The sequence below is a fragment of the Leishmania donovani genome, chromosome 13 (assembly GCF_000227135.1).
Source record: "Leishmania donovani BPK282A1 complete genome, chromosome 13".
Lineage (NCBI taxonomy): Eukaryota > Euglenozoa > Kinetoplastea > Trypanosomatida > Trypanosomatidae > Leishmania > Leishmania donovani.
The window spans coordinates 486,570-499,259 of record NC_018240.1 but is presented as its reverse complement, the minus strand read 5'-3'; the positions used below and the strand labels follow the sequence as shown (position 1 = coordinate 499,259).

Genomic DNA, 12,690 nt, shown 5'->3' with positions numbered 1-12,690 from the left:
CGCACAGGCAGCGCTAGCTTTTCTTATTTTTTTTTCTTATCTGTGGATTCCTCCCCTCTGTCTTTTCATCGTCGCTTTTGCCATTCTGAGCAGCACACAGATCCTTTTTTGTAGGCGCACGGCCCGCAGCAAAGAGACGACAACAATCCCCCCAAGGCGCATCAAACTGCGACGCTGGAATACCCTCGCTTGATTCATGCAGCGGGCGTACACGCCGGTTCCCCACTGCCTCAGTGCGCGGGCGCCTCTCCACCTCGTAGCTGCGCTGCGGCACCACAGCACGCGTAGCGGCGCTGCCGCCGCCGCGAATGCGGCACCGTCACCGTCACCTTCTGGCGGTCTTCGGCCGCTGCGGATTCGCACTCGCGGCTATGGCCCTTCTTCGGATCTTTTGAAGGGCATCCCGGAGTTTGTAGCGCTGAACGTGGAGGTGACACTTCACCCAGAGGACGCAGAGGTACAGCGCGCCGTGCTGGCGTTGTCGATGCCCAGCCTCGCCGGTGTGCGTGTTACGCCGGTACTGCCGCACGGAGCTTACGAGAGCAAGGTTCCTCACCGCACTGGTGCCTCCTACGTGGATGTCATCAGCTCCACCGAGCGCGAGGTGATGGAGCAGTGTCTGCAAGAGCAACTGGCAGTTGTGGCCAACCTCGTTGTGGACCAGGTGGAGCAGCGCACCGGGCAGCAGCTGGATGCGCTGCACGTCACATACGCAGACAAGATGAAGAGCTTCTCGGAGATCGTGCTCAATAGCATCCACGATGAGCTGCGGCAACTCCGCGTCGTGCGTGAGCGACAGGGTGCCGCGGAGCGAGACAGCCCCAGCGCCTCCCCTTCTCACTCCCCAATGCCCATCGATGCGGAGGCGGTGGCGCGGCTGGTCAGCGCACGCGTTGCCGAGCAGCTCACCGGTGCCACCCTGCCCTCCAGCACCACCTCCACACCGCCACCAAGCAGCGACATGGTCTATCAACTTTCTCGTTTGGAGGAGAGCACGGCGGCGCACTTTGAGGACTTGCAGAGGCGCATCACGGCCGTAGTAGCGGGCCGGGACGCGCCAGCGGTGACCTCGGCGCCGGCGGAGCTCCGCACTGCCGTCGTCGAGGCGGTTCAGAAGGCGGCCGCCGAGCAGCATGAGAAGCTCTCAAACTTGATCAATGACCTCCTGGCTGAGGAGCGACTGGCGGCGCGTGGAAGCGGCGGTGACGCGGCTGCCAAGGCATCCGTCGACATAAGGGCGATCGAAGAGAGCATCGAAAGTGCCGTGCAGTCGGCCACCGATGAACTGCGCCGCACCATCACCAGCGAGGTGAAGAAGCTAGCAGAGTCGAAGGACACCAGCGGCGAGGCCACGGCAGGCGCCGCAACCGACGCGGACATGGCGATTGAGATTGAAAAGGTTTTCGACGCTGTACAGTCGACGCAAAGCCGTCTTGCGGCAGTGGACGAGATCGTGGGAGACGTCTTCAAAGAGCAAGCCGCCACCCGGGATGCACTGCAGGCCATGCAGGAAGTTCTGCAGCGTCAGCTCGATGAGCTGCGTAGCACTGTAACCACCGCGACCGCCGCTTCTACTCCATCGCCTGCTGCGACTCCTGCTAGTGGCGTGCCGGAGGCGGCTCAGGAGAAGATCACGGAAGCGTTGGAGCAGCTGCGCCGCGATGTATCAGCGACAAGCTCCATGCTGGCAATCCACAAAGACGACGCGCAGCAACAACTCATGACAGTGGCGCAGGTGGTGAGCGACAGCGTCACAGCCGCCATCCAGCAGCACACGGAGGAGGCCCTGCAGTCCGCCATGTCCACCGTCCAGGAGCAGCTCAACGCGCTTCGAGAGGCCGGGGAGGCCGCGTCGGCCGCCGCCTCCGCGGCACCACCGCCTGCAGCTGCACCGCCGCCCGCGCCGCTTTCGCAGGAGGTGCTAACGGACGCCGTGGAGGCTGTGCTCTCGCCACGGTGGGCGGAGCTTTCTGTGCAGGTGGAGCAGATGAACACTGCAAACCAGCTCGCCATCGAACAGCAGTTGCTGCACATCGCCGACAGCGTGTCGACCTCCGTCGCGGCAAGCCTGCAGGCGCAGCTGGAGGAGATGCGCACTTCTGCCGACAGCCAGCTGAAGGCCGAGCATGCGGCCGAAGAGCACGGCTCCGTCAGCATCGACACGCCACCGACAGCTACGGCGGCACTGATAGAGAAAACGACGCACGAGCTCGCGACACTTCGCGAGGAGCTGCTGCAGGCGTTGCAGACTCAAGTGGGCAAGACGCCTGAGGTGAACTTGACGCCCATGTACAAGTACATCGACAGCGTTCTCACCTTCATGAAGGAGGAGCTCAGCCTTCAGGAGACGAACCTGACGGCTAAGATGGCCTCGCTCGCGGAAACCGTGACGGCCGCCGTACGCGAGCAGCAGGAAGATGTGCAGGCGGTGCGGGAATCGGTGGAGGCGAGGGCGGCGAAGGCGGCTGCCTTGGCTGATGTGCCGCCTCCGGCCGCCCCCGCCGCCGCGCTGTCTGACATCGGGGAGCTGCTCTCGCCGATGGGTACCGCTCTGGAGGCTCACGCCGCTGCACTGCGCCGGCTCGAGGAGCGGCTGGATGAAGTTAGCCGCACCGCCGACGTCTCGTCAGTGCTGACGCGTCTGCAGGAAGCAAGCGAGAAGTTCTGCAGCGCCTCTGCCGCAGCGGCCGCGGCACAGACATCAGAGAGAGACACATTGCAGGCGCTTTTCCAGGATCGCTTCACATCTCTCACACAGTCGCTCGAGGGCCGCGACGCCCGGCTCATGGAGGCCGTGCGTGGCACCGCCACGAGCGCAGAGGTGAGGGCGCAGCTGAGCAGCGTGCAGGGCTCCATCCAGTCTGTGGCGCAGGCACACAAGGAGGAACTGTTGACCGCTCTGCGCGAATCCGTCTCTGACAACGAAAAGGGGCAAGCGCAGCGCACTGACGCCCTGCTGGCCCGAATGGCGGCGATGCAGGAGGCAATCCAGGAGCAGCACGTGTCTGTGCAGCTTCTCCAGCCGTCTCCGGTGCTTATTGGATTCTCTGAGGAGCAGCAGCGGGCTCAGGCTCGCATTCGCACAGCTACGCGGGATCGTCTTCGCCGCGTCACTCAACTCATCAGCGACCTCGCGTCCGTGCCGACCGGCAAGAGTGCAAGTGCTGCCGCCGAGAAGCTGCAGGACGAACTTGCGGGGCTGCGGCAACTCCAGGAGGAGGAAGCGGCTCTTGTGCGCGAAAACAGTGCGACAGGCGCGGGGCCTGTGACGATGCAGTCAGTCGTTCAGGCAGAGGTTCAGCGGGTGCAGGAGGAGATGCAGAAGGGCATACAAGAGCTGAGCAGCCAGGGGCAGCTGCTGCAGCGCGACATCGCGGCGGCGGTGCAGTCGCTCGTGGCGAAGATCGATGACGTGGGGGGCAACGCGAGCGGGCTTCCTTCCTTGGCCGACATCCAGGAACTGCTGGATGCCACGATGATGCGCATCGCTTCTCAGCAAAACGAGGAAGGTACTCGTGCGTCGCAGCTGGTGGAGGCGGCAACGAGCCGCTCCGCCGCGGAGCTGAAGACGGCTGTGCAGACGGCACTCGCAGAAAACGTGTCAGCCGCCGAGAAGCGACTCATTCCCTCCTTCCACGCGAAAGTGGAGGCCACGCTGCAGACACATCTCACGACACACTCGGCAGAGATCAAAACTGTCGTGAACAGCGTGGCGGACACCACCTCAGCGGCTGTGCAGCGAATGGAGTCCATCGCACAGGACATGGCGAGCCGGCACACAAGCGCGGTGCAAGAGCACGCGACGTCGCAAGACACGCTGCGGCTTCACTCAAGCAGCGTCCAGCCCACAGCGCACGTCCCACTCTGGTGGCTCATCGCGAACCCGGTGCTGGTGTGTGTGATGGTGCTTCTCAGCATTTACTACGTGTTTGCTTGTCTCCTTCTCGCCTTCGTGCCAAAACCGTCGGAAGAAGGCAGCGCTGCTGGAGATAAGGTGACCAGTGCTGCGGCGAGGGCGGTGGCGACGGGCTCCGAGATAGCAAATTCGCTTTCCAAGATGCCTCGCAAGGGTGGTCGCTACGTTGATCGGTATATGTAGTGCTGGCATGAGAGGCGGTTGCTCGGATATCAGTGCGTAGGTAAAACAGGGCGGTGCCCGAGATTTGAGGTGCCAGCCGGCATGCTGCTCTTCTGCGAACGTGCTCACGTACTGATCGGGGGAACCATGTGCAGAAAAGGCCGCGGTGTTGTTGCGAACATGAGGGTTACCATTGGCCTTCTTGTGTGTGTGTGGTCGCATAGAGTGTATCATCAACTGCCTTATCGTGGTGAGTGGGTATGTGCCTGTGAGGAGGAGTGTTCCGCGTACATCGTGGCTGAGATGCGCTTCTGTGTGGAGAGGCGCGCGTAACGGTTTGTGCGTGTTCCCGCGTCTCTGCGGTGGATGAACGCCGTGCGGTATTCCTTGCTCGCCCCTCCTCGCTTTGGTGTTCCTTTATTTTGCATAGACTACGACTACTGCGCCTTCGTCCATTCAACCTTCACCCTCTCGAAAGGGGCCGTGGACCGGCAGAGTACGCACGACAGCCTCATTGAGTCTATCAGGGCTCTGCGTGTCTAAGTTTGCGTTGGTGTTTTTCGTTTTCGTGTTTGGGGCCCTCCGCGCAGCAGACTAGGTAGGGATGCGCATGAGTCTCTCGTCGTCTTGGCCCCTCCTCCCTCGTGTTGCCTGGCTGAGGGTATTTCGCTCCAGTTCCACGATCGAGCGGCGGTGGCTTTTGTGTGTGTTGCAGGTGGGGCAATATCCCTTTTCGGAGGTGCGATCTTTGGCTCATCCTTAGCAGCGGTAGATGCCGGCGTCTCATCAGCCACCTTTAGTGCCTTCGGCCCGTGATGAGTCATGGGCCTGCAGTCCTACCCCTTGTTTGCCGCACGAGTGTACGGTAGCCCTCGTGTTGCTGCGCTGTGCATCTGAACTATGAAGGACAGATGCGGACAGTGTAGTTCTCAAAAGAACAGTGGAGCGGTGCATCGAAACCACCCCTCTCACTCTGCTTTCACCCCTCTTCACCCCCCCCCCTCTCCGGCCTCACCGACCCCCTCTCCCCTCCACCCTCGCACCGGCGGTGGCGGTGGCCAAGTGCATTCATCCATCCGACCACCGTAGATCAACGGAGGGGTCGGCAGAGCAAAACACCAAAAAAGGGAAAATACAGTAAAGAAACAGGTCTGTGTCCTTTTCCTGCGCTGTAGAGGAAGGAGAGCGGCCCCCCCAGCGCACACCACTCAAAAACACACGTGCGCACGCACACGCCCACGCAGGTGCAGAGGCTGCCACAGCGGGAGTGGTGACTGAGGACGTTCAAGAGGAGGGCGACAAAGTCTTGTGCTTCTCTCATAATCTGTCCCTCTTCCCCATCGCTCTCGCTGTTCCACCCCTTGGCTGCCCTCGTTGAGCCTTGCAGCGTGTGCTGCCCTTTTTTCTTTGTTGCTTGTTTGTAGCTTTCCTTGCTAATTGTTTTTGTGTCGCGTCGTTCTTTCGCGCCCATGTCGCGCGTCTCCGTGCTTGCAGGGCAGAAGCCCAAGCCAAAGGAGTCGTTCAAGTTCCTGCGGCGCGATGAGGGGCGTCTGTCGTACTCGGCCGCCACGGCAGAATCGCCGTCAAAGAACGCCGCTAATGGCGCCGACGGCGCCAACATTAATCGTGAGCGCCGTGACTCCAAGGCGCTGCGCGAGGCTATCGCCTACGACATGCGCAATGCCAAGAGCCACGACCCGCTCGGGGAGGTGGTAGTGGCTGTTCCCCGCAAGGCACCTCCGCCCACGCGTGCGGTGAGTGCACCTCCACCCAACACCAACGCATCTAGTGGGACAGAGAAGCCGGCAGCCGGGGCGACGCCGCAGCGACGCCAACCTGCTCGTGCAGCGAACCCCAAGAAGCCGGAGTGGGTCAACCCTGACATCCCACCATCGCCACTGCTGCAGGCTCCGACACGCTCGGAGGTGGAGCATCCGGCGGACAACTACTTCGAGACATCTTATAGCGATTCCTACAGCGGCGGTGCTGCGGCACCGTCGAGTGGCATCGGCCGGTCCGTCAGCCGTGGCTCGGACACCAATGGGGCCGACTTGGGACGGTATGGTGGACTCACCCCGCGGAGCGCCGCCATGGGGGCGCCGCGTTACGCTTCTCTCAAGTACGAGGAGTCGAGCGCCGCGCCATCGTCTGGGCAGGATCGCAACTACTTCCGTCGACCGCCCTACACCCGCGACCCCGCCCTAGGTTCTGACGTTCACTCACCAGCGGGCAGTCGCAGCCGCGAGGAGGACGAGCTCATCGCGAGCTTGGAGCAGGAAATCAAGGCTGCGCAGAAGGAGCGCAGTCACTACGCGGACGCACGACAGCAGCTCGATCGTGAAAAGCAGCGCTTTGAGTCGTACCGATATGGTGCGCGGCAGCAGATGGAGGATGAGCGCGCTGACGCTGGTGACCGCCGCTCACGCGAGCAGCGCGATGCTCAGAAGGATCTGCGCGCCACAGAGGAGCGCTTCAAGAACGTGTCGGCGCTGCTTGTAGCGGAGCGTGAGACAAACCGGCGCTTGTCGCAGGAGAACGACTCGCTGCGCACTCAGCTCGAGGACCTCACATCCACGATGCGCGAGGCGCACAGCATACACAAGGCGGAGGTGGCCCGCATGCGCCGCGACATCGACTCCCTGACGCGCCGCAACGCCGAACTACTCGCAATGGCGAAGGAGCAGCAGCTGCAGTGCCTCGAAGGCGCGTCCGCCTCACCGGCGACGCGACAGAGCAGCAGCTCTCCCTTGTCCGTCTCTCTGGATCCCTCCGCTCAGCGCGCCTCCTCGGCCTCGTATGAGGACGGCGATGATGAAGACAACGATGCAGCCGCGGTGAGGGAGCGGCGGGCTTCACGAGCGGCCCCTCTTGCCGTCATGGACTTCACCCCCCGTGCAGCGCCCAGCGAGGCGGCGGCGCGCGAGAAGCGCAATCGGCAGATGCAGAACCGCATGCAGGCTGAGGAGCAGGCGATGGAGGAGCGGAGGCGGCACCGTGAGAGGTATATCGCAGACCGCAAGAGGGAAGAGCAGGAGAAAAAGGCGCGGCACCAGGTTGCTGTGGCCGCCGCCGCTGCCGCGACGGCGCGCCGCCGACGTGAGGAGGAGGATCTGCGAAAGGCTGCGGCAGCTGCAGAGAAGCCAGTGGATGAACGGAAGATGTCGGGGCATCCGGTTCGCACGCCCCGCATGCAGTCCGGCGCGTCATCCGTCAAACGACGCCCCTCCGCCAGCGCGGTGCACCCGCGGGTGCCGCTGAAGCGCCACCACGTCCCCACTCGGGAGGAGCTGATTGGTGACATGGAGGAGTTCCCGACGGAGAAGCTCTGTGAAGACGACGTCGTGTCGCAGACGGCTCTGGGCGACAACTCGAACAAAAAGGAGGTACTATACCGCAGTGGCAAGCGGGAAATCCACTACGCGAACGGCACGGTGAAGGTCGTGCTGCCATCTGGACACACGACGCTGCACTTCACGAATGGCGATGTCAAGTGCACTTTTCCCTCCGGAAAGAGCACTTACTGGTACGACGCGGCGCAGACAATGCACACGCAGATGCCGGACGGTGTGCAGGCCTTCGAGTTCCGTTCCACTGGGCAGACAGAGAAGCACTTGCCAGACGGCAGCAAGGAGATTCTGTACCCAGACGGCATCTACAAGATTGTTCGGCCAGATGGCAGCGACGAAACCTTCTACCCCGATGGGGAGCCAATGGAGGAGTAGCCACGTAGCGGTGCGCTGCATCATGAGACAACGTCTTTGTTGTCTTTATTACCTTTTCGCGTCGGCATCTCTGCTCTCGCCTTGCCCGTTCTCTGACTGTATGCGCTGTTGCTCCTTTTTTCCACTGCTCTCAAAGGTGCCAAGACGGAGGTGTACGGCGAGGCGGTGCCGAGATGCGGCGCAGGGAGTAGGGAACAATACGGGGGCTGGCCAGGCAGATAAGCGATGGTGACATGTACCTGTATTCTCTCTTGTCGTAGACGCTTTTCTTGTTCGTTGCTTTGTGCCTTGTGTGAGAAGATGCGCAAGTGAGAGGGCGCAGAATTCAGAGGAGCAGAGAGGGCGTTGGCGTCGGCTTTCGGTGTTCTCCCGCGAGTAAGTGTGTGCTGCCGCTGCCGTGCTTGCATATCACCTTGCTTCCGCTATCGCTGCTTTCTTTCCGCGCTGCCTTCCTTTTCTTTATCCGTGTCCGTTGTCCTGTGCAGTTGTATGCGCTGCATCTGATCATCTGTCCCTCTCTCTTTAGAGTTGCCCCCCCCCCTCCCCTCCCCTCCCCTCCCTTCTCCTCCTCCTCTGCATTTTTGTTGGTGCTGTGCTGCGCATCTTTGCTGGCATCCCCCCCCCCCGCTCTGTTTGAGGTCGCTTCCGTGAGTGTGTGCGCTGCGTCCTTGTACTGCCCTCGGCTATCTTGCTACCTTTGATCATTTGGCTCGGTGCTTCTTTGTTTTTATAAACGTGTTTTCTGTTGCTGTTGTTGTTGTTACTTTCCCGTCGTCTTGTTTGTACGTCTCCGTGTACTTCGCTCCCTGGCCGGCACGGTTGCGGCGGCTGGCTGCTGGCAGCGATAGCGCGCACTTGGGTGTGCCGTGCAGCCGAGTGCGCGAGTGGTAGTTGGCGGGCTAAGGGAACTCAGAGTGTGAGGTGGGCGGGGCAGGCCCGGGGATGTCACGTTGTCTTGCTGTTGTTATTGTGGTGCCTCTTACCAAGACGGTCATTCGACTCCGTGCTCCCCTCTTGGCGCTTTTTCCACCTTTTCTTTCCCCGCTTTCTCTCCCGCCGTGCTCTCGCTCTCTCGTCTCGGCCACTGCTGTTTTCCAGACGGCACACACAAACACATGCGAAAACTGCGAAAGAAGAAAAGAAAGACACGCGAAGAGAAGACATGGCGCGAGGCCGCCTTCGCTACTCTCCTTTTTTCCGTGTGTGTGTGTACATGGACCCCTGGTCGACGACAGGGTTGAGACGAGGCAGGGAGAGAGAGGGAGGGGGAGGGACAAGAGGCTGTTGTCACTGCCACTCGCGTCATGGAAGAGCGTGGCGGCAGGGCCACGATGTAAGCATTGGAGATACCACCGAGCAAAATATCTTTTTTCTTCGCTTTTAAGGTGTGTACGTTCTCTTCCATACAAAATGAGTCCGACGCCACACTGCACCCCCGCCCCACACATCCGCGCCGTGCGCAGAGGCAGCAGCAGACACACGCCGGCACAGCAGTGCGCCGACTCAGTCAGCTGAGCACGGCCGCCGCCTCACACTCTACGCAGACCCTCTCTGCCGGTCGCCACCTGCTGCGCCCCTCGGGGGTGTCCCAGGGCCCCCACCCACCCACCCCGCGCACACACACCAGTAGGCAGTGAGCGTCGGGCGGGATGCGTTCGAGTCACGCGGAGGCTTCGCCCATCACATGGATGACACAAGCGTGTGCGCTGTCGCAGGTCGCTCTGGCCTCTCTGCGTCGTGGGCACGGGAACCCCCGTCACCACCCGAAGTGGTTCGGCAGGGGCAGGGGGATAGAGGGGGGGGGAGAGAGACGGCTGCTTTGGCTTCCCACCCACGCCCACACACACGCAGAGTAGGGTCTCCGGACCCTGTGATACCACGGTGAGGTGTCCCTTGTCATGAGGACAAACAAAGTATCAGAGACAGTCAAAACAATTAGAAGCGGTTATAAAGGTTTCCAGTTTCGCAGTCGCGGCGTATGAGCGGCGGCGCGGGTCTTCGCACACGGCGGTGGCCTCAGCGGACAGTCCGTTTGGATGTTTGCGCCGCTTTTTTGGAGCGAATGAGATGCCTTCGCTCTAGCGTTGCGTCGCATCCGCAGCAACCACTCAGCCCTGCGGAAAGAGCTGCATTGCTGCGTCTTGTGAAGGCAAACCGCGCGCTCGCCGTTGCATCCGATCTAGGAAAGGCGTAGCCGTTGTGCTGGCCATGCTCGCACTTCCACCCTCGCCGTTACCCGTCTCTTCCTCTCCCTCTCTGCGTGCGCGCTGCGGTGGACGCGCCCCGCATGCGTATGCTGTTGTTCCGCAGCAGCTCGGCTTTGCCATATCTCTTTTCTTTCCGCCACTTAGACCTTACGCCCGATTCCATCCCTTACCCGACTTGATCCTTCGTTCTCAGAGTTCTCTCTCGGAGTAACGTGGCTTTCTTGCAGGTTCCTCTCGTGTGCGTGTTACGACACCCCTCCACTGCCTCCCTCCTCTGCGGCTTCGGTCATTTTGGCTGCCGTGCGCTCTTGTTGCTGCACTGGTGCGAGCTCTTCTCCCTCGGTGGCCTTTTCCTCAGACAAGGTATTCACTTGCAGTTGACCCGCAAGCCTACGACGATGGTCGAGGTGCCGCGTAACTTTCGCCTGCTGGAGGAGCTAGAGACCGGCGAGAAGGGCACAGGAAGCAACCAAAACGTCTCTGTGGGTCTGCGTGACACGGCTGACATCTTCTTCCACTACTGGAACGGCACCATTGTAGGCCCCCCTAGCACCGCCTTCGAGTACCGCATTCTGTCGCTTGAGATTTACTGCGATGAGAACTACCCGAAAGTGCCGCCGCACATCCGCTTCCTCAGCAAGGTGAACCTGCCCTGCGTCGACCCCGATGGTACGGTGAATCGCGAGAAGTTTCACGTCTTCAAGAGCTGGGACCGCCGAACAACGATGGAAATGTGCCTGTCGGAGCTTCGGAAGGAGATGGCGCAGCCACAGAACCGCAAGCTGGTGCAGCCACCGGAAGGGTCTATGTACTAAGAGTGTGCCTGCCGGCGGGTGTAATAGTGCGAGGCGGCGCCACTGTTCATTGACTCTGTGCTTTTCCGTATCTGCGAAACCGTGAGCTGCGCTCTCACCACCTCCGCAGACACACACGCTCATTCGCAAGCACTCTTCAGCGAATGCACAGCAGAAAAATAGCTAGCGCTCGCTCAGCAGCGTCGGCGGAGCGCCGCGGGCCGCTTCCCGCTCGTCCGAAACCTTCCCCCTCTTTACATCATCCCGTGATGGTCGTGTGTGCCTCTGGGGTCTTCTCCGCCTCCGTGATTCTTTGAGTTCTCTACTTGCAAGAAAGTCGGCACCATCGCAGGAGGTGGGCACCACTGTGGCGCTGTTCTCTTGCCTTCGATGCCAGTCCTTTGCGGCGTTGATGGGAGAAGGTGGGGAGCATCGACTGAGCGGGAGCGGAGTAAGGAAATAGTGGATGAACAAGAAGAAAAATGCGGTGAGAACGAACGACAGCGCGCAGACGCGGTGGTGTGTGGAGAGGGAAAGACAATCAGCAGAGATATGAAGACAGAGACGGGCGCACTCCTCCCTCCTCCCCCTCCCCGCATGATGACCAGTGGCACCACGTGCCTGCACTCTCGGGCCCAATCGCTCTGCAACGACCGCTAACAAAATGAAGGGCATCGACGTTAGGGCGTGGGGGGTGCCGATGTGTCCAGCTCTGTGCCGTTCTGTGTCTTTTGCTTGTGCGCCCAACACCCACACCCACATCTATATGTATATGCACATATATATACACCCGCCCACTCACCCGCATATATATATATATATACACCGACGCTTTCCCCCCTTCGTGTTCATCTGTTCTTTGTTTTTCTTCAGTGTGTTTGTGTGTGTGTGTGCGCGTGTGCTTGTGTGCATGTATCTCTGTATTTACAGTTTGTCTGCCACATGCCGTGTCATCGCGGTGGCTTGGGCTTCTCCCCAGTCTGACATAGCGCTTCTCTCCTCCCCTCGCTTATGTTTTCCATGAAAATATGCGCAAGAGGAGGATGCGTGGGCCGAATTCTCTCCCGTCGATGTGCTGTGTGTCTTTTCTTTTTTTTTCTTGTTGTTGCTTTGTGTGCCCCCGCAGGGCTCTCTTCTCCTCTGTCTCTCGATACCCACACCTCGTTCTGCCTCTTCACTGCTGGCCAGAGCCCGTCTCTTCTCTCTTGTGGTTGCCTTGCGTGAGCAGCGGAGCTTGCCACGTACGGCAGAAAGCGGCCACCAACATTACTAGTGAAGACGAGGAGGAGGTGTCGCTATAAGCAGGGCGCTGTACTATGCTGAACTCTGCATGCTTGATGTTCTTGGGTGTATGCACATGTGCAAGCTATGGTCTCTTTGTGCGCCGGCACATGTTTTTGCACGGGCCCTTTCCACTTGAAACACCCATTCCTGCCAAGGGTGTGTGGGCTCAAGAGGTGGATTACCCCACGCCGCCACAGACTCATGGCAGCGTCCAACCTGCCGAGGCACATGCGGGGAAGCCATCCAGGCGCACGCCCCTCATGACCTCGACGGACGTGGAAGATGGAGACAGCGTCCTCCGCACCCCCAGACAACAGCGCCGTCCTGAAGCTGGCCGCGTGAGGCGCAAAATGCGAGCACCGCGCGCGCGCTGCCAAGCACAGCTTGCATGGTGCCTCACGCCCAGACAAGGCATCGAGAGGTGAGAGGAGCACGAATGATGGACGGAAAAGACGCGAAGAGATCCACACCAATCAGCCCAAAGGTGCATGCGCGCGAAATACGCGGCATCTCCCACGTCCGACCGGGTGGGCTGATGAGGCACAGGCGCCGGAAGCGTGACGAGAGCATGCCGAATGGCGCCAGCGAGTCCTCCAGATTCCCGT

The 12,690-nt window shown here is 60.8% G+C and overlaps 3 protein-coding genes across 3 annotated transcripts; all 3 read left to right on the top strand.

The window, feature by feature from the left end:
• Positions 1-484: 484 nt before the first annotated feature.
• Positions 485-4,099, top strand: LDBPK_131340 (hypothetical protein, conserved; the record flags this gene model as incomplete). Its single annotated transcript, XM_003859297.1, has 1 exon — positions 485-4,099. The coding sequence occupies one exon, from the start codon at positions 485-487 to the stop codon at positions 4,097-4,099; it is 3,615 nt and encodes a 1,204-aa protein (XP_003859345.1).
• Positions 4,100-5,547: 1,448 nt separating this feature from the next.
• Positions 5,548-7,800, top strand: LDBPK_131330 (hypothetical protein, conserved; the record flags this gene model as incomplete). The annotated part of the gene is made up of 1 exon (XM_003859296.1): positions 5,548-7,800. One exon carries the CDS (start codon positions 5,548-5,550, stop codon positions 7,798-7,800), a length of 2,253 nt encoding a protein of 750 aa, XP_003859344.1.
• Positions 7,801-10,405: 2,605 nt separating this feature from the next.
• LDBPK_131320 (ubiquitin-conjugating enzyme-like protein) lies at positions 10,406-10,822 on the top strand (the record flags this gene model as incomplete). Its single annotated transcript, XM_003859295.1, has 1 exon — positions 10,406-10,822. The coding sequence occupies one exon, from the start codon at positions 10,406-10,408 to the stop codon at positions 10,820-10,822; it is 417 nt and encodes a 138-aa protein (XP_003859343.1).
• Between the last annotated feature and the right edge of the window lie 1,868 nt (positions 10,823-12,690).